Below are 24748 nucleotides of genomic sequence, written 5' to 3' on the forward strand. Positions count from 1 at the left end.
ATCGAAATACAGATGGGGCCTCACTAAATATTCTTGGTGTCCACATGTAGTGACAATTGCTGTCTTCATCACCCACTCTGATGTGCACCATGTTATATACAATTATCGGATCTAACTTGATAAAATTTTGAGCACCTCTCGTTTGCTCCAGGTCCTAGGGAACTAAATGCAGTGGGTAAGGCTACTTGACTGTGATCTTGTTGAGTCCTCTGAAATCTATGGAGGAATGGAGGCCACCATCCTTCTCTATGAATGAAAAAACAGCGGCTGCTAGGGACTTTAATGGCCTTATAGATCCTTGTGTTCCGGCCTCAGGAATGTAATCCGTCCTTACCCAAGAGATAGAGGATATAAACAGGAACTGGGGGGAAACAGCACTCTCTGGTCAGGTCTATGGCATCATCATATTAGACATATGGGAAAAGGGCAAGGAAAGTTCCAAAAAAGCCTATACAGCAGTAATATGATAATTACATAGTAACAATAATAAGCTGAAACAACCATTGCTTGATTTTACAAGTTATATAGATGCATGCGGTCATGACGTCGCTCTACTTCTTTTTTTTTTGGGGGGGGGGGGGGGGGGGCTTTACTTTTATGTGGATACATCCACTGTATCCTGGATGTTGGACTATCTGATTGGTAGGCAGACCACTGGTTTTTGTGGCTACAGAGCTGCATGTCTGTGTTAAAACCCTTTAGGGGACCACTACCAAAAACATGTAGAGAACCAAACACTGCCAAAAATAAAAAAAATGTAAAGAACCAAACACTGCCAAAAAAAAATATTAAAAAATTGCATCAAAAGACATCAAAGCTGCAGGAAGTCACAGTTGGACCCTGGAATTCTTTGCAACTAATGATGGCATTTAGACATAGACAGTTTCGCTTCCAGAAGGATCTTCATCAAATCTCATGCAATGTTCTGTTCAAGCCTATATATAAAAGCTGTCAATAATGTTTTTCCCTAAAATAAAGTCAAAACAAATGCCCACTAGCCAACAAGCTATAGGTTCTGTCTGAAGATGTTCACAAGGAGAGAGGCAATGCAGGAAAAGCTAATGAGTGGGAGACCCAAGAGCTGGAGTTACTAAATAGGAAAACTACATTTCTAAGTGGTCGTCTGCAGAATTTTCTGTTGACAGTAGTGTTTCCATAATGCAGCACTTTCTAGAGATGTGCACACTGAACCATTTGTAGCTCACATCAAGATGAAGCAGGTGGTGGTGATTTCACATGGACCAGGCCCCATGTATGTCACTCTTCTCTGAAATTCCATAAAGGTGGTCATTTGGATGACAAGCTTCAGTGGGCTACCAACACTGAAAAAAAGAATTTTGAAATACCTTCACTGTTTTATTAGAATGTTATTTACTCATCAGTGTGCAATTGTAAAAGTTTTGTCTGTAAAAACATCCTTGAGTTTGAGAAAGGTGCTATATAAATGTGACAACTACCACTACTACTACTAATAAAATATAAAACCTGTATACAGAAGAAACATTTTTTATAAATCCTTAGAATTTGTTTGAAATACTTTGATCTCAGATTTTTCTCAGAATGTAGACTGTAAATTACGATCAAGCAAAGGACTATTTTTAAAATGTACTCTACACATCAAGACAATCAAGACAAACCAGTTGTTTTTAAGTGTTGTTTCAAATTGCCTAATTTAAGTGGTTGCATTGCACCATTTCACTCTGTAATGCTGCGATATTAAATACTTTACACATTTTCTCTACTTTGCTGAGATGAATTTATTAAAAGCAAAAAGATGAAACATTCAAGAAAACTTTACATTTGTCCAGAAAAACTCATACAATTCATACATTACATTGAATTAATGCCTGATACTTAAACATTCATCACCATTAACTGATCACTGATAGATTTCTATATGAACATTCAAAAAATTATTAAAAGGATAAAAACAATTTTGAAAATCACAAGTTAAAATCAATCAGTTAAAATATCCCTGAGTCTTGATCTCTGCCTGAAGTTATTGTAAAACTGCCCTTATTTTAAGGGGACCTCATCACAGGCAAAGTAATCCTTCAGGGGAGCGAACAGATGCCTTATCACAGGGACACTCCAGGATTTGCCCAGCACCTTCTGCCTCTGCATGCGACTCATGTTCTTCACATCTGTGTAATGCTTTGGAAAACCAAAAATCCTGGCACAAGTGCAAGAACATGTATAAGCATGTGTTTAAGATGTAGGGTTTACATATGGCAAAAAAACAAGAAAGTGACTAACTTCTCCAGTTCAGTGATCCATAAACTGTCATCTTTTCCATTCATGGACACAGGGAAATGACTGTCGTTGGTCCCTTGCTTGAGAGAGTTGGTGCGTGTAGTAATGGTGCGTACCTTGACAAACTATAATCAAATGCACATAAACAGGAGAATCTGCCTTCCAGTTACATTTTTTTATAGTGAACATTAAATTAAAAAAATAAGATTTGCATATGTAAACAGCTGGAGTTGATCCAACTGAAGATATTCCAGCTACATTTACATGATGCATAATGGATGCTCTGAAATCAGTTAATCCTCATCAAATGATGATTTCATAAGCCAAAATAGCCTAATATCAGTTTCCAGCTTTAGGTTATATTCTACAAGTTTATGTTCCAGCACAAAGCACCAATCAAACCTTAGCTTTGCGGCCATTTTCGAGGCATTCTTGCAGGGTCAGTTTGTCATTCTGAGAGGCGATGATGGGTCTGTACAGGAATAAATCACCATTTTACCAAACTCCTGGTGCAGAAGCAGTGATAAGAACTAATCAACAGTTAATGCCCTACCCCACAAAGAGGAAGCATCTTTAAGACCAGTGCTATAGTGAACTCAAAGATTGTGCTCAGTCTGACTGCATTAGCTGACAAAGAAGTCAAGACTTGTTAGAGTCTTTCTGTAGTCTGAATGAAAGCCTCACCGATTCATGCCAGGGAGATTCCCCCAGAAGTAGCGTGCCCTGTGAGCGGGGCTCACTTTAACAGCATCAACGAGGACTGGGTTACACTGGGTTAATACCACCCACCCACACACACACACACACACACACACACACACACACACACACACACACACACACAGTGAGAAGATGTATTTATTGTTTGATATTAGCAACAAGGTCTGCATATTATGACTACAACTTATCGTGCTATGTCACCTGACTACAGAATTTGAAGTAGCCTGAGGCCATCATTATGGATGACAAATACCATACTGCAAATACAAACACAATGAAGGAGAAATGAGGAGTTCCCGAAGGGCACAAAATGCCTCACCTCCAGAAAACGGCAGATGTTGGCTTTGTCCTTGGTGTTCATGAACACAACATTCTCAAAGAGCCAGAAGAACGGCCGTGGGTCGTCCTCCTTCGGCTTCATGGCATTCAGCAGGCGGTAGAAGTCAAAGAAGAGCCGTCCTGTGCCCTCTGTAATGAGGAGGAAGAAGAGGAGAAGGAGGTTACAAGTAATGCACCAGTAATGGGTGTGCGGTCACAATACACAACTCAACAAATAGAAAGAGTTTAACAGTGCATTTGAACTTAGATTTCTCACTACAGAAAACCCAGAGCGCTGTCAGCTAATACCAAAGAATGCAATAGACAACAGCACATTTGAAACTATGTGTATTGCATTCCGTGGCAAGTTATATATGAAATCATGGCAGTTGCTGACTAGCTAATGAGAAGTTGGAAAGCCTAGTTTGGATTGCAGGGACACAGAGAGATCAGCAGGTTTAAATAAACAAAACGGTCTTACAGTTCGTGGTATTTGTCGCTTACCAAATAAGCCTTTGCGTGCTGGATTTACTATTGACAAGTCATTGCATGGGCTTCCACCAATGAGAAGATCAAATGGACCCCACTCTGTGATCTAAATGACAAAGTTTTAAGAAGTTAGGATACTAGTATATAGTATTGTAAATGACATTTACAAGACGTATATTGAAGAGCGTGACTGGTGGGATGAAGAACAATGCAAAAGTACATGTTTTTTAGTGATTCGCCTGACATCATCCACATAGGTGATTTTTCCATCATGGTTCACCAAGGAGACCACAATTGACTCCTCATCTATTTCTGATGCAACATATTTTTCTACTTTAAATCCCAGATCCTTCAGCACCAGGTATCCTAAAAACACACATACACATACCACCCACAATTTATATTTTTGGCATTTAGCTGATGCTTTTGTCCAAAGTAACTTACAATTATGACTGAGCAATAATAAAAAATCATTCAGCAGTGTCCTGACTTACCTGTGCCTATACCATCGAATAAAGACAGGACCCTGATTGGACGACGCAGGTTGGCAGGGATTGCGGGGTAAACACGATGAGGCTCCTGTGGATGACAAAGTTCCTCAGTACACATGATTTACTTGAAACAATCACAGAGCTTACACACAGCTTAAAGAGAAGCACAAAAAAAATTCTTGCCATGTTTCTGATGTGCTATTACTTAAATCATAGACTTCTAATAGCTGTAGCTCATCAGAGACAATCTATATAGACTATCAGTGATCTGACCAACCAGTTAAAAAAACTAATTTAAAAAGTATACACAAAGTATAAATAAATATTTAATAGAAGGTTTTTGATTTTTTAAACAACTCTAATATTATGAGACCAGGGAAAATCAAGAAAAAAGTCACTAACAAACTCCATGGCACTGTTATTAGCGAAGAACTCTTGCACACGGATACTCCAGTCCTGTCTGGGTTTCAAGACCCCCGAGCTGCTCTCGAGCGCACACAGGTAACAGATCCATGGGTCGACGCGCTTTAGCTGGTTATACGTGCCTTTACCGACCAGGATTTCCAGACAGTCCATACAGTAGGAGCTATGCAAAGGGATGCAGCAGGTTCAGTTTTGTGCAAGAAGTCACAAACATACATATGTATGACTGCTTACAATAAGTAGGACCAAGAGACTGGAAAACAGGATATGAAGGACTCTTATCCTTGTAACTCACCGACAACAGCTGTCATTTCCACACAGCATGACTTCTAGCCCAGCACAGCACACAGTGCAATAGGACTGATACCCATCCTCATCATACCGATACAGAGTCTCTGTGAAGTTATCCTAAACAAAACAAAACAAAAAAAACCCACATACACACAAAAATGATCAACATGTATCAACACTTGTATATTGGCACTTAGGTGCAGTCCTGCCTGAGGAGACATGATCACAACTTTATCAATGCTAATAGATTAATTAAGATAAATGAATTAACTGAAAATGTCACAAATATTGCAAAAGGCACTTTTTCAGAATTCTAATAATCTTTATAACATAGCATTTCCAGTAAGGTTATAAAATCTGGTTTTTCTGCTGCAACCAGCAGCTACAAAAGGAATATTCTAAAAAAGGCTTGATGAAAGAATGACTGCAGTATCACACAGTACCTTGCATTTCATGCACAGGCTTCCTTCAAACAGCGGATGGAAGATCTCAACATGCGCAGTCCCGCATGACAAGCAGAAATCTAGAGGACAGGATTCCCAGGAAAATAAAGCACAGTTAGAGAACAAAAGCACTCAGGTGTACCTGAGTGATAAAGACAGATACTCCATTTCTCACCTTCAATGTTTCTCCCTTTGGTAAAAACCTTATGCACCATTTGATCTGTAAGGAACAAGCAAAAATACACATTGTTGTAACTCAAGGTGTTTACAACATTGAATTGTAACCACTTTGTAATGCGTTAAGCATAACAGGAACGGCATACGCACGTCTGCTGTAATTCTGCTCTTTCTCGACAACTGGGCTTTGTTCCTCGTTTTGATCTTTATTCCTGCAGACATTCTTTTGTTTTCGGGGTGCTGTGCGATTGTCAGGTAGAGACCACTTCCGCCCTGTCTGCAAGGTGGACTGTTTACATTTTGGATATGAAAGCATTTCACTAACTTCCTCATTCTTTAGGTCCAACCTGCCATTCTTCATGTCCAGAGATTCCAAAGAGAGTTTCTTCAAGCAAACAGACACTTCTCTCAAGTGGAACGGATTCTCTGTACTCTCTGTACTTTTTTGTGTCTCATGGACAATAGTTTTATCCTCTTTCATCCTCTTCTGCGACCTCCAGTTGAAATTTTTAAGGCATTCTGGACATGGCAAAAAACAACATACAGGTATTTAGCTGCCAATTTGCTAAAAACAACTTGCGTTAAGCAGTTTCAGTATCTCCCATGCGACAGCCTGGGCAGGTTAGAGTACTAGTTTCCAGCTAATGAGGTAGCGAACCGTCTTCCTTGGATCGGGGTTTAAGACCACTGGGTCCAGAGGGTTTAAAGCCTCCGAAGGCCCAATCCAGCATAACCCTGAGCATCTCCTCCTTAGAGTCCGACTCAAGAAAAAAGACCTTCCCAGCACGGTCTGCAGCCACCTATACATATATCATAAGAACACGGTCAGCAGGACAAAAGATCATAACTCATTCAGGACATTTCATGCACTTAATAGGAATGTACAATATCCTGAACACAATGGTATTGGCAATTGATGGTTTCAGATCAACATGTTAATCTTGATGAGATGGAAAGGACATGTTTATAATCTTTTAAAATTAAATAGAATTAGAATCCAGCAAATAAACATTTACATGTCAAATAATCACCAAGAATTTTCAAACTGGTACATGACCAAGTTGAGAATCTGTCTATGAAAACAGCATGTTTAGGGTCAAACAGCAAAGAAAACTGACTCAACACTTAAAATGACTGCATGAAACGGTGAAAATGTATGACTCTAGTAGATTATCCCATTCAACAGGGTCACTGTGAGGAATCTGACCTGCAGAGAGTGGAAGATGGCATCCTTGTACATAGTCCCAGTAGCAAAGGAATTAGGGCAGAAGCACTGTGCAAATGCGGAGAAAGGGCAGAGACCATCCGTATGAACCTGCGACATTAGCAAAGCGCATGTCATTGTCATGCTGCTTCCTACATCTATGTGGAGTAACTGAAACTAGTACTTATTGTAGGCTACTGTTGACCGCAATGAATGTTGTTATGCGTGTTGCACTTCTAGGTATCAGTATTGATCCCTGTATTTCAATAGTATTCTAGTTCAATGGTATATTTGACTCTAACCTACTGTACTAGGATATTCTATGAGTAAATGAAAAAGCACTTTTGTAAGTCACTCTGGATAAAAGCGTCTGCCAAATGGCGTAAACGTAAATGCTTGAAAGCCTGACACTGCATACACAGAACTTTTTTTTTTTACCTTGGAAACCATGCGGTCCCCGAACCACACCACTTCACGCATGGAACCCCAGCTCTTCTTCTCAGGCCACTGCTGCACCAGGCCAGGCCACATAGCAAAGCCCTCCACGTGGCCCCATATCATCTCCCCTTCTGCAAACCTATTCCTGTCCTACAGGTGGAGACAGAGTCATGGGAGGACTGTGGTTAATAAACTAAATGTGAGTTTGATTGAGTTGCACTGCACAACAAACAAAATCCAAATGCTACAGATCATTCCTCTTGAAGCGACAGCCAGAACATAATTTACAATGATTTGATCAGATGGGATTACCTGGGATGAGTGATCCATGTCTTCTTTGTTGGGTGCTGAGGTGACATTCTCTTTCACTTTCTGATAATCATAAATCATGATGGGACATACAATGAGTTACATTCTAAGTGAACCACACTTAATTTGAGAAGAAAAGTGAAAAGTTACCTCTGGATATAAACTATCAGTCCATATGACATCTTCCTTCTCTTCATCATCTATGACTTTTGATTCAGAAATCTTTACATCTTTTCCTGAGGACAAATTACATGGAGGAAAAAAAAAAAAAATTTCACTCCAATACTCGCTGGCAAAAACATATCAATAAAAAAGAATTATTAAGAGAATTTAACCATGTTACTAAACCTTGGTCTTCCCCTTTCTCCTCAGTGGCGTTTGTTGCCATAGGCTTAACATCATCTACTTCAGTCAGGTCAATGATATCTGAGAATCACAATATGTCTTTAATTCATGTGGTATAAAATGATAATTATAAACAAAAAAATTATAGACAAAAAAATAATACCACAGCTGCATTTGATTTTTCCCCCACTCCAATTCGCTCCATCGTGAACAGAGCAAGCATTTACAGGCCCAGCAACATGGTGTGTTACTTTGTGGAAGTGACACTTACCTGATGATACACTCTCTTGGGTCTCTGGACTGAGTGGATGTGATGGGGCACTTTTATAGGAACTGCTGTCTGTGACATCATCATCCTTGTCCCCAGAGATCTCCATTTCCTTATCTTCCAGACTGTTGCCTACATAGTTCTTATCCACATTCTCAAACACCTGAGAACAGAGCAACATGTATCTAGACAATACCTTTCAGTTTTAGAGTCCAGAAAACCATGACCAACAGTAGCTTAAGCACATTGGTTTATTGTTTTTGCTAAGCTTCTGAATCAGAAGTCCTTAAACTGCTCCTAAAATTGACTAAGAGTGTGAATCATATACATTAGCAATAGGGGTAGGCAGACCCCAACAAACAAATCACAGAACAATAATGACCCAGTTAAACGATATGTGACATTGTGGACATTTTCAGCTTGTAAATTACCTTGTCTGCCTTCTCAAAAATTGATATTTTCTCATCTGAATCATAAATATGTGGCATACAGAAGTGTAATGTTACTGCAGCTACTCACTTGTTCAAAAACCCTTTCCATGCTCAGTGTCTTAGGCAGGGCCAAGAGGCTTAGGATCAGTTTCCGAAAAATTGATGTCCTTCCCATGATCCTTAGCTCCTCCCTCCAGTACCGCTCCACTGACTGGCTAGCTGGGCCGACAACCAGGCTGTCCCGCTCAGCAAGCTGGTATTCCAAAAACTCGTCTGTTAGCATGTTAACATCCTCCGCACTTGGACAAAACCCTAACTGGACACCCAAGTCAGCTACAGACTTTCCAGTCACCTCCATCTTTCCTTCTGGGCTCAAGATGACAGCCATGTTTCTCAGAGTAGAGTCAGGCAAGGGTAAACATTTGACAATGCTTGTAATGACTGCCATGTAGAAAGAGATGGCACCCTTGTAGAAGAGGTCAAGCTGGTTGGTGAGCACTGCATCTTCCTCTAGAAGGTACTTAACCACCAGCTCACCAACCTTGATTTCTGCTCTGGGCAGATGTTCCATCATCTCCTTTTTGAGTGAGCAGTTTTTTCTGCTGAGGATGCTTTCCACAGCTTTTGGCTTGAGGAAGCTGGATGCATAGAGTTGAACTAAACTGGTGGCATCTTGGAGGACTTTTGTCACATCTTCATCATGGTCTAAGGTCCCCTGAAACTCACAGAGAGGCTGTAGGGCATGGCTCATAAACAGGAAGCTCAATCTTAAAGGCCGATTGTTAAGGAGGCAACAGATCTGTTTTGTTTTACCAGTAGAACCCTGAGACCTAAAGTACTGCTCTAGGTCTGACCACACCACGGTCATTTCATGGATTACTGTCCTGAGGAGGAGACACTGTGATGTCAAGGGTGAACTGAAGTTTGGGTTCTCCATACTACTAAGCTGCTGTCTCAGAGAGACTGGAAGATAGTGAAAGTGTTTGTGGACTTTTTTGACAAGCCTCTGAATCTCCTCAGACAGCTGCATCGCCATAATGCCACTGTGACATGCTTGTTTGGCAATATCTGAAAGGCCACACAGAAAAACTGTTCCAGGATTAAGGACCTTCAAGCCTGAAATAAAATGAGCAGGCTCTCTTGAAATTGAATAAAATACTGCCAAGTTCACTAGGGGGAGCTCAAACTTCTTCAGCATGTCCGCAAGGCTGGTCCACAAAGTTGCATCGGTTTCCTCCAATGGCTGAAAGACATCAAGCAGTCTGACTTTTCTCTCCCCAGCAGCCTCGTCAAAATATCCTATGAGAACTGTGCTAGCCTTCTCTCCTTCCGCAAGCTCTAGCCCATGGTACAAATACAGACAATAAGGGTCCTGGCTGCAGGCAGCTGTAATGTCATTTGGGTATTTGGAGCCCAGCACTATCCTGGCCCTGCTGTATGTAATGGGTGATATGTGGCTGACTGAAACAGAGGGCCAGTGTTGGTTGATAAAACGTAATGTTGCCAGGCTGCAGGAGAGAGACCCTGTTGTCGTGTCTGAATGCCCGTCTTCAGTCCCTGTCTTCAACCCTGCATTCTCCCTCATCTGGCCTGGACAGATTGTGCCTACAGCTTGGCCAAGGCTTTCACAATAATTCGCACCTCCCACTACAGCAAAGTAAAATAAATAAATAAATAAATAAATAAATAAATGAGCAAGCAAACATTGAAAGAAACCAGCATACGATTTTAATGGGTGTACTATGCAGAAGTGAAAAGCAGATTGGGAAAAAAACCCAAAAACTTACTGAAATCTGGCTTCACAGAAACCCTTGGTTTATTAGGAACGAAGGGCTCTATATACTGTCCACCTCGTGCTGCTACAGGATCGTAAGGCTGCCCCAAAAAATTGTGCTCAAAAAGCAGTTTGAACCACAACAGGAGTTTGTACGTCTCTGTGATGTTGCCACTAACCAACTCCTCAAGCTGAAGAGGCTGTAGGGAAGAATGAAGCAAAGAAAAAAGTCAAACTCTCCATCCTGTAAGAGCCCATACAGCTTAAAATTACCTTAACTGGACTTCTGTGTTCATGAAATTTTCTCTGGCATCTAACATTTGGGACCAGTGGGCTAAACCTTTAACATGAAGAAACACTAACAGTGAACCTATATACTGTTAGAACCTATATACTGTTAGAACATTCTGAAGTACTGAATATCGAGAATAACAGAAGTTGCTCATGTTGCAGAGCACTGGGCAGTATTCATTATAAAAAGTACAACTCAAACGTAAGCACTCCCTGCATTATCACATGGAATGACATGACAGTTTATCTCCCCTCATGGCCTCATTCCCTTTGTAACTAAGTGTTGCTATTCTGTGCTGGGCCATTTCATTATACCTGTATTCCACTATGAGGACAACAATAAATATTCTTCCTCTGACTCCTGCTTTTGAGGTTTTATTGCTTCTGGGAAAACACTACAGTCCTACAGCACATTACCTTACAGTCCAACTACCAAACATGTCTATAACCCACTTTGCTAACAGAAGTCTTTTTGAAGGCATCTTCCAGCAGCATGTAATTGTTAAGGACCTCGGTTTCATCTTCAGGTCTGAACTTTACTTTCTTCAAGTTAATACAGCCAGGGCTAAGCAAGTCCATCAACTGACAGTAGGCAGCACCTGGAAAAACACAAATATCAACACAGCAAGCCGATCTAACGGCATTAAAAGGCAGTCATCAGAACTAAACAGCCTAACTCTCCTAACTGCACATTACCCACGTCTGTCTAGAAACATGAAATTGGCAGAGAAGGGCCGACTTGGGAGGAGGTCAGAATTAGGAGCCTTTGAAATAAATGTAAAAAGTGTGAAATACCTGAGCATGTTTGCTCCACCTTGAGGAAACCAGATAGTAAGGTGCCATTAAGCCAGGCCAGAAGTTCATAGTTACTATACTTCTTAGTTGATTCATAATCAACTTTCACATTCACCACCATCTTCCCATAACCTGAGGGAAATTAAACACCACACATACAAAAGGCATTGAGTAGTAGCTACAACCTTTTCTAACATACGGAACATAAAGCCATATAGATGCATATTCACCAGCATCCTAGTACTGTGAGGGAGATTATAAATCACGCATATATAGATAGCATGTACTTCTGTAGTAGCTAGCGAACGCCTTGTAAGTCACACAAAACCTAACAGTCATATAATACGATGGTCGGCATGTAAGGAAAAAGTGGAATTACAGGCAGATGCATCAGTAAATTAGCTACATATAATTTCCTAAACACGTAATAACAAGCATATGAACAAATAAAGTTACTGACATCCTGAGCTCGGTGCGTAACGTAACGGAATTAGCCAACTACGTTGTGAGCATATATAACACAAATATTATACTTCAGTTATGTATTATCTGAAAAGCGCAAAAAAGCATAAGCAGCTAAACCTGCTCCTCAAAGCTAGGTTAGCTAACCAGCGCAAAGTATATAGCGACAATTTTGTACCTGTTGCGCATTAGTAAGATAAAACAGCAGCATAATACGACGGAGCTTTTTCTAACTCCGGGATTAAGAAACTGATCAAAATACGTGCGGCTCATGCCTTTGCCGCTAACAGTTCAAAAGGAGGAAAGTCGGTCAGTGGGAGCCAATCTACGAGCGGTATAAGAGCCCGGATAATAGAGGCGGCCATTCCTCTTTGCATTGTGGGATATAGGGTAGGAGAACAGAAGCGCACCCTTACACGCGTTAAAAAAAATTAAGTTTCAATTGAGCATGTTTCTTTTATCTTTGCTAATTACTGAGATTCTGTGCTACTTGTTAAAGGCGGTTACTAAGGAAAATATGTTAACGCTAAGCGTTATGACACGTAAACATTAACTTTTTATCTTGTGTCTTATAACAATCATTACAATGGCTTTTGTTAGCTGGCTAACGCTAGCTAACGTAATATGTGTTTTAACTTCACCCTTTGATTTAGCAAGTTGTGCGCTGATAATCAAGTAAATTTAAAACTAGCTAATAGTTTAAAATATACAACTGCTCAAGAATTTTTAAAAAGCTATAAAAAAAACTATAAAATGTCAACTTTACTGCATATTTTCTATTTAAATTTAAAAACATACCCTTACGTACCGTGTAACTAAAATTTCTAGCCCGGTTCAACTAGATGGGACAGCTATCCAGCTAGCTACTTTAGTTACCGCTAGCTAGCGATCATAGCTACCTAGCCGAAAGCGATTACACTCCCTTGCGTATTGTACTTTACGTAGCTAGAGATAGCTAGCGTTAAGTAAATACACGTGTTTTCGAATACCTGCCATGCACGTCAAGAGCCTGCAGCCTGTATATCCTTGTCGACAGCAATGAGTGTCTTTTTACAGTTGTATCTACTACCCACAACTTCACCTATCGAAAACCAATCGATACCATCTTCAAAATTAGACGCACTTCGTGACTTGCCAACACGCAAGAGTTGCAGGTTTGCGTTACTGCTCCGTGAAGGGTCCACCCCCAGACGCGCGTCAGGGGGCCACCAACTATTGGTCAATATTCGCGACGAACACCGAGTCGATCACTCCGTTACCCAACGCAAAGTCGTGTCGAAACAAAACGATGATTTAGTACCTCTTTTGTGTTACGCGGTGGCCTCTTTATAGCTGTCACACCGTACGCATTCACTTAACTCTTAACAAATATAACATGCAACTTGATTATCTTGTATATCTGTTGTTCATAACAAAGTTCTACACTCGACGAACCATTAAAGCTATTGCACCTCGTCAATTAACATTTTACTCCGAAAATATCTTCAATCCCAAATTAGCATTTCAGTTAAATATGTTTATTCAGATTGGCTAAGTAAGATTCACTACAGTACTAAACCAGTTGAACGCGGTAAGGCTGTTTTCATCAACGTAGCTAGCGTTAGCTAGCTGCTATCTAGTCAAACACCATTCTATATATACATATATATATAAAACATAAACCATTCATGCAAACATGTTACTGAATACTTATACAGATAAAACATCCACACAGCTGTGCTAGCTAGACAGCTAGCGAAATTCGATGCCCTTTAAAGGTGCATCAGTCGATTTCCCCTTTTCTTACCAATTAAAATAAACATGGAACACAATAAAATATTTGCAATGGCATGGTGTCAGAAAAACTTCGTTATCTGACATAATATTTTTCTTCCCACTGTCTTTTTATGAGACACTCCACTGTGCCATTACTCGACCCCATCTCAGCCGTTTGGCTAAGGGTGCATTTACATTGGTCGTGAACGGATACCTACTCTTCAGCCTGCCGCATGTAAGCGTGAACAAGGCGTTCCCTGCGTTATTCAGTCGAAATAAATCGTTTTGACTTGCTTCATATCTCAAAATTTGCCAGGGACTGATGAAACACAACAGGGAGTTCTGAAACTACAATAGGCCTAATGCGTTTTCCCACCTTGTTCCACCGTAACGTTTGAAAACGGAACGAAAGTTTCAAAAATGTCATTACCTTATTATCAGTAACAATAAATATTGCAGGTCTCCGTTGTGAAAATGTTGGTAATTATGACTAGACACATGTGTTCTGAGTAAATATAAATTCCAGTTTCAGATAGCCTACCTAAAAGTTCTTACTGGTCAGAATTCATATTTTACATAACGAATTGAGTAGATAAATCTTGATTACTTAGAGAGCTAAGTAAAATACTGCTTTTGGTGAACCACATATCAGATAAATAGTTGTAATCCACTAAATAATTTTTCTTACTACCTAGCTAGCTAGCTAACACAGGTAATGACTGATCAACTCATGAGAGCTCTTTAAGAAAAACAGCGAATACACTCGACTATTCTCCCAGCAGAAAATCGGTATGAGCTGAATTCTAAGTGCTTATATGTTTATAACCAAGAAGCAATATTGGTGTAAAATGTTAACTTCATTAATCCACCTAAACACGGGAGCTTGATGCCACCTTTGGCCAACCACCATACACCATGAAGAATTTGCAGAGTACTTGAGAACTTGGGTAACCTTGTTAGACTACAAGTCTCTCTGGTAAAAATGAAATGTACTGGTATGTAAAACTTTCCACGTGTGCAAGTCCAACAAGTAACCCAACAATGCAAAAACAGTTGTTTTCTGTATGTGGTTGGGACCCCATACAGACAGTTGATAAAGGAATAACCTGAATAAATGAGTAGAAAAACATGGTATTTGCAAATGCTTCCAGACATGTGTTCTGTATGATATGATAGTTGTGTGTATAAAAATGTTGAGCAGGCCCTGTGGAGCTTGATTTTGGATCAAGATGACAAGAGGAAAAGATGGAGGTGACTTCTGGAATAGGAGCTGTGGTCACAAAGGCTCACGTTTCAACAGGAACAGCAATAGAAATGACAATTGCTTTTAGATTTATGGCAAAAAAACATGAGTAATTGAAAATTATGGTTGAACACACATTCAGTGGCTGTGATGTGTATGTATGTCTCCAATACAAGAGAAGACAACCAAAAGTGCCTGAAAAAGCCTGAATTCTTGATCCCTTGAGAGCATGGCATGTTTAGGCTTCAATTGTTGTCCATTCTGGGAGTGTTCTCTGCCATGCTCACTGTGACCCCACCACAGGGCATGATCAGTCACTGAGTGGACCAATGGTTTGATGAGTCTGAAAATTATGGTCTTCCCAGCTGAACAGCAATGGGTGATTTTAGAGAAGCATGAAAGATTCTGCACCAGTACCACCATCACAACTCCAGTTGAAAATCCCTCCAGTACAGCTCAAGAGATTTGTGGAATCCGTGTTGCATGAATCCATGTTTATTTACATATCTTGTTCAAATGTTTCAAGTGGGCACTTTCATTAATGAGCTGTTTTCATATAAAGAATTTACAAGTGAATTTACAGTATAAATGCATGCTGAAATCTTCCAGCTAACCCACACCCTTTGGTCAAAACCAAGTCATTGATAAAAGTGGCACCAAATACATGTACTATTGTTAACTGTTAGCCTTTGGTTGCACAGTTTTGCCTCAGGATAACAAACCCATTTTCTTCACTGTACCATCACATGATATAGAAAGCATTTAATGATAGCAAAAATGAGATAAGTCAGGATGCAAGTAGATTCTCCAAGGCTTGGGGAAGCTCTTTGTGTGGGCACAGATGTGCTTCAAGCCAGAGAAGACCAGGTCCTTGGTGCTAAGGAAGTGGGAGGTGACTTACTGCTACCATTTTATCTGGGAGGTACTAAGATACCATCAGTCATGGTGAAGCCTGTCAAGGTCCGTGTGCTGCTTTCTGCAGTGGCCAGCACTGATAATGTTACTGTCTAGAGGACGTTTGGGGCAAGAGAGGGTAGTCAGTACTGGCGGGAAAGAATTGTGTCTCGTTTCCTTTACGCACAGTGACAGGCATTTGATTTGTGAGAAAGTGCAAATGTTTTCAATATGGTTTAAAATATGGTGATTTCTTTTCAAGTGAATGCACATTCCTGGTCCACATTCTTGTCCCCAGCACGTTTCAAAACAAAGTCAAGAGTTTGAATTAACCAATAAAAGCTTGTATTTGCTCACATCACTTGAGTCCCATTTTTGATCTCTTTTCAGGCATTGTGCAGCTTGTGAATATAACGGCCTTCTGCTGCTGAGAGTGCTTTTCAGAAAAGCTATTTTTCATCATGTTTATTCTATTAAAATACATATACACATATTTTGGTTATTACGGTAAATTTTTTAACATTCAGTATAGTTTAAAGTAATTGTCATTTCCGAGAAACTGTTTAAATATATATGTTCCCTAGAAGTAACGTTGCGTGACTGTCACGGAACCCTCCCCTTTCCCACTGTTCACATGGTACGACTCGCCATTTGTAACCACGTCTATGTAGCTTGCGCGCACCTGAACATGGTTTCCTGTTGTATAGTCTGTATGTATTTAAACCGCTGTGAGTGTGTGCCTCTTAGTCGGTCTTTGTTAGGTGTTTCGTTATGTCATGTTTAGTCGCGGACACAGTCGCCTGTTTGTTTTACCGTTAATGTTATACGTGAGTGCCGTGATTTTTATCGTCTGTGTTGCGTTAATAAACGTCTGTGCGCACTCGGACCGCTACAGTGACATTAGAATGGCAGCAAACAAGTCACTTGGGAGAACATTGCAAGTATGATAAGTTATTGTTTTGTGCACATTCCGTGAGTATAAAATCTTATAATATGTGCACATTATTGATATGCATCCAGTAAACAGGTTATGTCAGTAGTAAATTACTTACCCGGTTTCATCATCCCTGTAACTACTTCCAGATGTCGATGCCTGTCTATGACCCCAGTCACTTCTTCCTGACAATCCTATATACGTCATCTGAGTCTTCGCTGATAAATTCTGCCTCAATCTTACTGTTATAAACCGGGAGAGACAAATATGTTTTTTGTTCTACCAAATCCAGAGAACTTTGTGGCTTTCATTTTCAAAACAGAAGGAATAACACTAATATCATATACCTGACAGAGTAAACTGAAAAGGCCTTATAATTTTGCGTAAAGTTAAGTATTAAATAGAATCTCAAGTAAACAGAAACACTATAAGAATAGTTAAAAATTAAGTGTAACATATCGCGTTTTGTCATGCATTTCCATTAAATTGTAATGATGCCTCGGTCATTTTTTTTTTTTTTCAAGAAATGTCAATTTTATGCAAGAAAAGTGAATTGCTCTCATAAAACATGCAATAGTTAATTATAATAGTTATAATGGTTAATGATTCATATTTTAACCAACACCTTATTTTCAGTTAGTCATCTAAAGATCATACCTAAAAACAATGCCACTAATGATACTTTACTTATAAACAACTCAGCCTTAGGTGTTCCTTTTCTAGGTGTCTGATTGGTGTTTGTGCCATATATGTAAACACCCAAGACGGTATACCATTTGGTAAGGACCATAGCTTCTTTATTGGTGTTGTCAATGCTTTTGTTACATGTTTCCATGACGTACATGCCAGAAAAGAAAAGAAAGTATACAAAAAAGAATACAAAAGAGTACAAAAGTATAAAAATAGTCATGGGGTATTTGACAAATGTTCAATTAAACACTCTGTAGAAAAGTACTGTTAACATATGTGTTCAGCATTACTGTTTTTGTTACCAAATAGCAAGCAGATGACAAACCTTTATGCACCATATTTAAAGAACAGAGTAAAAGGTTAGGATAATAAAAATATTAAAACACAGCACACTACAATAAAGTCTATAGAAATGTTAAAAGTAGGCAGTGCTATTTTACATACATTTTTGGCTATTACGCAAAAGCTTTAGAAGTACGTATGTTTTCTATCTTATACAACATCCACTAAAAACAAAGTATTCTGCATACTGTCTAAACAAAAAGTTAACAGATATTTCAAGCTTTGAATCTAGGTAGTAGTTTTTTAAAGGATGAATGCGTATATAATGAGTTTCTTTCTATTTGTAAGCAAGGAAAAAGCCTAGCGTCTGCACTGCGTATGACAAATGTTTGATAGAGAAGACATAAAAATAAAAACATAAAAAAACACTTTATAAGGCATGTCCAGACCAACAAAATCACAGAGCAAAGAGACCTGGCTATTCTTTGTTCAGAATCAGTCCTCATCTTTGCAGATGTGTAAGCAGACTTAAACAATTAAATTCCAGTATAGGCATATGTGACGGCCCTGAAAACCATTAAGAAATGTAAACATATTCATTTCAAGGACAGAAAACAGTACTATCACAATGCGTATATTGTGCACAGTATACCTATTCACTTAAAATTGTTTGTCCAGCCAGAGAAAATAAGCACAATTCTGATGTATAGACTTTTGTGACAATGCCCGGTAGAATTATATTCTTTTATTCCCGTATTACTGGTACTGCCATACAAAACAAGATAAAATGAGGAAGTAAAGCATCTTGTTTGAATGTCAGTAACAGCATATATCAGTCTCATGGTACATGAAAACTGGGCCAAGTTTTACACATTCTTTTTCTGTTGTAGGAATGGTCATACCAATTATCATCAGTTTAAGTATTTTAAGTTAAATGCACCTTAAATCATTTGTGTACAGTAAAACCCTTTATCAGGGTGAAAACATTCCTGCCACATGGGGTCTTTAAAAACAATGTGGTGAATGTATTTTGTGTGTGTGTGTGTGTGTGTGTGTGCTCACAGCTTGCTTTTTGCACTGATTTATTTCAAGTATTTCCTTGAGGAAAAAAACAAAAACAAAACTACAGTACAAGGAACACATTATGAATGCTCGCCAAAGGACATGTGATCCACATATCTACTGTCATTACACGCACAGCAACCTCCCAACAACGGTCCATGTAAAACGAATAAAACGAACATGACACGATAACATTTTGTAAAAGAAGCCAATACTGCCTCACTCGCTGCATCCATGGTTTGCCTGTCCAAATACAAAAAATATCTAAAATGAAGTTTAGAAAACTTTGATCAACCACGTAAAAATTAACTCAGTCAGTGTCTTCAGATCTTTGGCATGACTAAACTTTCATTTCCATGCTCAGATCCTTCCTGCTCTTAATGGACAGCTCTGATACTTTGGCGTATAACCCAGTGTTTCACTTGTCTGACATGCAACAAAAAAAGGTATCTGCTCTGTTTGAAACTTGAAACTTTTACCAGTCACAGTAAATCACAGTGAGAAGAAATTGCTGTCCTGCAAGAAAAGATGTGCTTGCAGAACTGGAAAAACTATTATTATGCAGACAAGTGCATTTGATGTTCAGTGTTTTGTTTCATTGAAACAACATGTTTTATAACCCAAACGTTTCAACATGCAATTATTGCACAATCATCAAGTGAAACAACCATCAAGTGAGGTCTGCCAAGATGTCAGCTTTGTGCATTAAGATCGCCAAACCAGTCCGAGAGCATTTTTGACCATCAAGGTTGAAAAGGCACCAATAAGTAAAGGGAAAAAAAAAGAAAGATGAAACTTATTGGCTCAGTGTTACAGCACCACCTGCTGGCCAAAATCTGCTCAGGCTGCTTAAAAGTTAGGATCTCTCCCAGGTAGGACAACAACCGAACTTCATGAGCTGCTCTGTGTTACGTGAGGCCGTTGTGGTGCTCTGTCGTTGTGGGTGACTTTGGACTGTGTGGATGGGGGCTTTTTTTTTCCGTTTTGGTTTGTTCCCTGGCAGGTTATTCGCAGGCAAAATAGTCCTTCAGTGGGGCAAAGAGATGTCGGATGACCGGAACGCTCCAGGAACGACCCAGCAGTTTCTGCCTGGCTCCACGGCCCATGTTGGACACATCTGTGTAGTGGACAGGGAAGCCAAAAATCCTGGAAACGCAACAAGAGACACGGCGGCTGAAAGTGGCCTGTAGTAACCCAGGCTTGATCTTCCCCAGAGACCAATTCCCAAACAAGCACAAAAGTGTACAGAAATGTGAGCTATCACATTATGTATTATGCATAGATAATAGCTTCAAGGACATATTTTAGATAACATTACAGGTATTGCAACAAGGCCCCACACCAGCAGAACAAGGAATGGATCAATTTGTAGCATGCAGTAATGCCAGCAAATATAGCAATTAATTTATGTTGGACAGCTCAGAAACCTTCACATCAGGTCATGTGTGTAAGCGGTGTGGATATTCTGTACCCCCTCTTTGATTTTAATTAATACTTAAAACCCACAGTTACAATTGCAGTTTCTTTTCAGCCACACAAAACTTTGAAATTAGCTGAGAATATGAAAATACAGCCTTTATTGTTACAAAGGCATGTAAAGGCAATGACAGGTTATGAGATCATTAAAAAAGTATCTAGCCCACCTGAAGCAGCTGCACGAAATCTTTCTGTTTTCAGCTATTAACAGAACACAACTGAACAAAGCTAAAAAAAAAAAAAGCCTGTAGGTCTATCTGACAAACTCCTATTCTGAGCAAAGCAACAAACGAACAGGGACATTCCTGACACTCCAGTCGCCTTATTGTCATTTCAGTACACAGACATGTGGTTCAGCTTAGCCTCCACCTGCCCAGAGGCCAGACTGCAGTGGGTGGTGCAGCCAGCATGAAGGCAGGATGGTCAGCTATAGCTCTCAGTTTAAGAGCTGTAGGACATCATGTCTAGGACAACCCCCCCCCATAAATATTGGTGTATGTAATCTCAGTATCTGTACTGTATTTATCACATCATATTTATTGTATTGACTTTTCTTCTGTCAAGCTAAACTCCTGTACACTGCATTGAATAAAGTGATTCTGATTATGAATAAATGCTTCCAGTATCAAAAGTAAACAATTAATCTGAATTCTCTTTTAAATGCCCGGGCTGGTTTCCAAACGTTTGAGCTGCATCCAGCAGGCTGAGACAGGAATGGACATTTGCACTCACTTGCACTAACATGGGGTCCTTTTAAAACATAAAATGTGTTATTTTAACTAACTTTAGACACTGACATTCAAACTACTAGGTAGCAGGATTTAAATGGTTTAAATGGTTTCTGAAACAATTACACTTCCATTCCGTTTCTGTCTCTGTGCCACCAACCTTTTTATTATTATTTTTTAAACTCTCAGCCTTCTGAAAGCATAATGTGTCTCACAGTGGACTTGCTAATAAGCAGCAGCAATTATAGCATATTTGAGTTTTTAAACATTATTATATATCTCTGCCATTCAGGTACTCACCTTTCCAGCTCTGTGCACCACAGGATGTCCTCTTTGCCATTCATCATGACAGGGAAGTGCTGGTCTTTGCCCTGCTTGATGGAATTGGAGCGGGTGGTGATGGTCCGCACCTTTCCAAACTCCAGACAGAAGACGATACAGTGTTATTCCTCAAACGGCGCAGCCCTTACAACAGTTCCCAGGCAGGAGCTGGCAGAAGGCACGGCGAGGAGAGGGAGTGTTACCTTGGCAACACGGCCGTGCTCCAGGCAGTCCTGCAGCTCCAGCTTGTCCATCCCAGAGGCACAGAGAGGCCTGCAACAGAGGACGGTACTCGCATCATCTCTACGGCAATGGCTCACGAATGCGCTTTAAACGATCTAGGGTTGCAGTCCTCTCCACTGAAGACCCTAAGATACAGTCCTCTTATAAGCAATTCACGTGAGACGTGTTTTGGATCAGCCTACGACCTTCATGCTGGCGGACATTGAGAGGACGGGATGGCACTGGAGAAGACAGCACACAAGTGTATAGTACCTGTTCATGCCTGGAAGGTTTCCCCAGAAATATCGAGCCCTGTGAGCAGCAGACACTTCGATGGCATCTATCATCACTGGATTACACTGCAGTACACATACAAACATATGCAAATGCATTTTATACGAAACCACGGATCCTATTTAAACGTCTGCTGTTTTCTTATGAAGCATCTTTTGGCAGGCTGAGAGATGGTGTTAGAGGAGCAAGTGATGAAATGTGGGATGTCTACTACTGCAGCGCTGCGAGGTTTTAACTAGTCCCCCTACTCAGGCACACCTCATCTGACGACTGTCGGACCATATGGGGCGTGTCAAAGCAGGCTAAACGCTGACCCCTGCTGGCCTGTCCAGGAGTTGAGCACCAGAAACCGCTCACTGAAGCTCAGCGCTAAAGCAACAGCATTTACAGAACGTGAGGAACCCTCACCTCAAGGAAACGGGAAATGTCCCGTTTGTCATTGACTCCCATGGCAACCACATTCTCAAACATCCAGAAGAAGGGGCGGTCCTCTCCTTCTTTTGGCTTGGCTTCGCTCAGGAGACGATAGAACTCGAAAAACAGACGGCCAGTCCCCTCTACAACACAGGAGAAGCCATGAGGGAAAAATGCTGATGGGAAGGTTAATCACAACGGCTGAGTTGCTTTGATAGCAGTGGAACTGTCTTATTTGCCCAACACTAGTGCTTCACAGTCAGCAGTAACGCGTTTTTGTCATTAACAGGTACAAACACCTGACAGTATCCGTAATGAGCTAGATTAGTGAATATCTGGTGACATACGCCTGCAGACGTGCCACTCAGACAGAGACGTGCTGCAGACTGTTGGAGAAATGGGATATTGTGAAAATTGTTCAGTCTCAATGTCCGCACTATAGACCCGTGAACTCTGGTCATTACGTCAAATCTGCTTGGCTGCAGGTGTATAAAAAGTGCGAGGGGACTTCCGCTTCACTCGTTTCCATGGTAATTACTGAAGCTAAAATATGATACAGGAAGCAAGATGTACGCAGCTCATTTACGTTGCTGGGCATTTAATCACCACCTCTATCAGTCAGTGGTAGAGGGTTTTATTACCAGATACAATCGCTCAGGCTCTTGCTCTCCAGGGGTGGTTAGTGGTGTGCAATTTATCTTAATGCAGATTACGGAATAAAAAATGCAGTCATTGCCAGTGGACCTACTGTTATCGAAGATCAGAAATTATAAAATTTAAAACAGTTTCATTTCAGCACACACAAGATGAACACGCCCATCTTCCTGTATGTAACATATGCTAATTATATTTAAATAAAAATCTGTGACTAGAATCATTCCACTTTGGTTTATGTTCTCATGTACGTGTTCGGGAATTCCACAAGCAAAGTGTGTAGGAAGCTACATCCCGAGTGGACAATAGAAGTTTGCATTATCCCTCTTACAGCAGAGATGATTAGCCCTTCGGCACCGTGGACTTTTTTGGGAGTGTGCACGTTATGTCCACAGGTCTGCAAGTCCAGAGAAGATTGGAGATTCAGACTGGGCACATGCAGAGGGGCATAGTCTTACCATACAGGCCCTTCCTGGCTGGGTTGACTATTGAGAGATCATTACAGGGGCTTCCACCAATCACCAGGTCAAATGGCCCCCATTCAGCAATCTATGGAAGACAACAGCACCACCTAGTGTTACTAGCACATCAGTACATGTTCAACTCTCGCCACCCTGCATTCAACCACTCCAACCTTCCATGGGAGATAAACTACTTATGACAATACAACTAGTTATTTATCTCTAGATCTTTAATTACATGAAAAACATAAACCACATAGCAGTGTTATTCACTCTATGTACTAAAAGCTTTACAATATACTGGAATTAGCACTCCAAACACTGAACCTTATAAGGTTACAGCTATTGAGTGATTCTCCTATTCTCCTATTGTCAGTGAACAAATGCACATACAGTGTGATCACACATGATCCCTGGGGTAAGTCACATTTAAAACCGGTGCATGTGTACAAATGTAGACTAGACACACACACACACATGCACCACAGACAGATACACAGCACACACACACACACACACTGACTAGCCAACTCAGATAATCTAATCAGATTAGATTAGATTAGGAAAACACAGAGTACAATACATTGTTTATATGGCTGCCTGATATTCAAGTCATATCAGTGTCTGTGAGAGAGTCTGTATGAAGCTGGACACTATTCATCTTTTTTTTCATGACCCCCTCCCGCAAACCCCACCTACCACGTCCCCTCCTCCACCTCTGATCCTGCCCCTCCCACCACACCGCCTTTCGTCTCTTCTGTCCCCGGAGCCTTTTCAGTTCCCTCCCTCTCCGGCCCAGCGCCGGCCGGCCTCCTGGCCGTGACAATGGTGTGAATGGATGGATGACTCGAGCAGGCAAGCCAGTGTGAGGGTGCACGGCTGAGTGAACGGGTGACTCGGAGGGGGAGGGACTTTGGAGATCGCTTTGGGCTTTTGGGCGCAGCAAACGTGTGCACGGGTTCATGCGCACGTGCGCATGTGCATGTGTGCACGTGCTTGTTTGATGCCCAAAGCAGGGGTGGAGGGAAACGGAGAGAGGATGACGCACTAAGACACAAAAGTGGAGGGTGGAGCTAAAAGACAAGCCACGCCCCACTCTGCTGGGCTGATCCCTCTTATCATGAGCTGCTGGAACATGCAGCCTACTGCACAAAGCAAACAATAACCTTAGACCACGTTGGCAGGTGTGAAACTCAAAAACCGTCGAGCTGTGTCGGTTGTAGAGCGTCTGGAAGCAGCGGCTTACGGTTCCCAGGCGGAATGGCTGATACTACGCCAACTGACCCGCACTGCCAAGGGCAAGGAGGCCTCTCCGCTTACGTTTTTCCGGGTGATGTTTCGGACGTCACTGACATATTGGATTTTGCCTTCATGCCGGACGACCCCCACGGATATG

The 24748-nt window shown here is 40.8% G+C and overlaps 2 protein-coding genes across 7 annotated transcripts in view; both read right to left on the bottom strand.

The window, feature by feature from the left end:
• Positions 1-1745: 1745 nt before the first annotated feature.
• Positions 1746-16904, bottom strand: LOC113575485 (uncharacterized). 3 transcript variants are annotated; one of them, XM_035522609.2, is made up of 25 exons: positions 16867-16904; positions 11461-11592; positions 11119-11264; positions 10388-10574; positions 8689-10247; positions 8173-8332; positions 7905-7982; positions 7707-7792; positions 7560-7619; positions 7248-7397; positions 6813-6920; positions 6264-6405; positions 5756-6124; positions 5604-5648; positions 5429-5508; positions 4990-5102; positions 4674-4857; positions 4275-4359; positions 4001-4146; positions 3796-3886; positions 3293-3441; positions 2938-3023; positions 2656-2725; positions 2257-2378; positions 1746-2173 (listed from the first exon to the last, which is right to left on the bottom strand). In XM_035522609.2, exons 1-25 carry the CDS (start codon positions 16877-16879, stop codon positions 2017-2019), a joined length of 4518 nt encoding a protein of 1505 aa, XP_035378502.1. In that variant the 5' UTR covers positions 16880-16904; the 3' UTR covers positions 1746-2016. The 3 variants fall into 3 exon arrangements, with proteins under 3 accessions (XP_035378502.1, XP_081562802.1, XP_026862820.2); XM_081706676.1 differs by lacking the exon at positions 16867-16904 and adding an exon at positions 12912-13187; XM_027007019.3 differs by lacking the exon at positions 16867-16904 and adding an exon at positions 12101-12878.
• Positions 16905-17523: 619 nt separating this feature from the next.
• dnmt3bb.1 (DNA (cytosine-5-)-methyltransferase 3 beta, duplicate b.1) overlaps positions 17524-24748 on the bottom strand; it is a 31854-nt gene continuing 24629 nt past the window's right edge. For all 4 annotated transcript variants that reach the window (XM_081706678.1, XM_081706677.1, XM_027006983.3 and 1 more), the window contains 7 exons: positions 24673-24748; positions 23350-23440; positions 22232-22380; positions 21803-21888; positions 21511-21580; positions 21287-21405; positions 17524-19928 (listed from right to left, as the gene is read on the bottom strand). The exon at positions 24673-24748 is cut by the window's right edge and continues 70 nt beyond it. In XM_081706678.1, coding sequence (XP_081562804.1) covers positions 19787-19928; positions 21287-21405; positions 21511-21580; positions 21803-21888; positions 22232-22380; positions 23350-23440; positions 24673-24748 — 733 coding nt within the window. In that variant the 3' untranslated portion in view covers positions 17524-19786. The remainder of the gene's footprint in view (positions 19929-21286; positions 21406-21510; positions 21581-21802; positions 21889-22231; positions 22381-23349; positions 23441-24672) is intronic.

The sequence above is a fragment of the Electrophorus electricus genome, chromosome 24, assembly GCF_041902795.1.
Source record: "Electrophorus electricus isolate QZ-2024a chromosome 24, ASM4190279v1, whole genome shotgun sequence".
NCBI lineage: Eukaryota > Metazoa > Chordata > Actinopteri > Gymnotiformes > Gymnotidae > Electrophorus > Electrophorus electricus.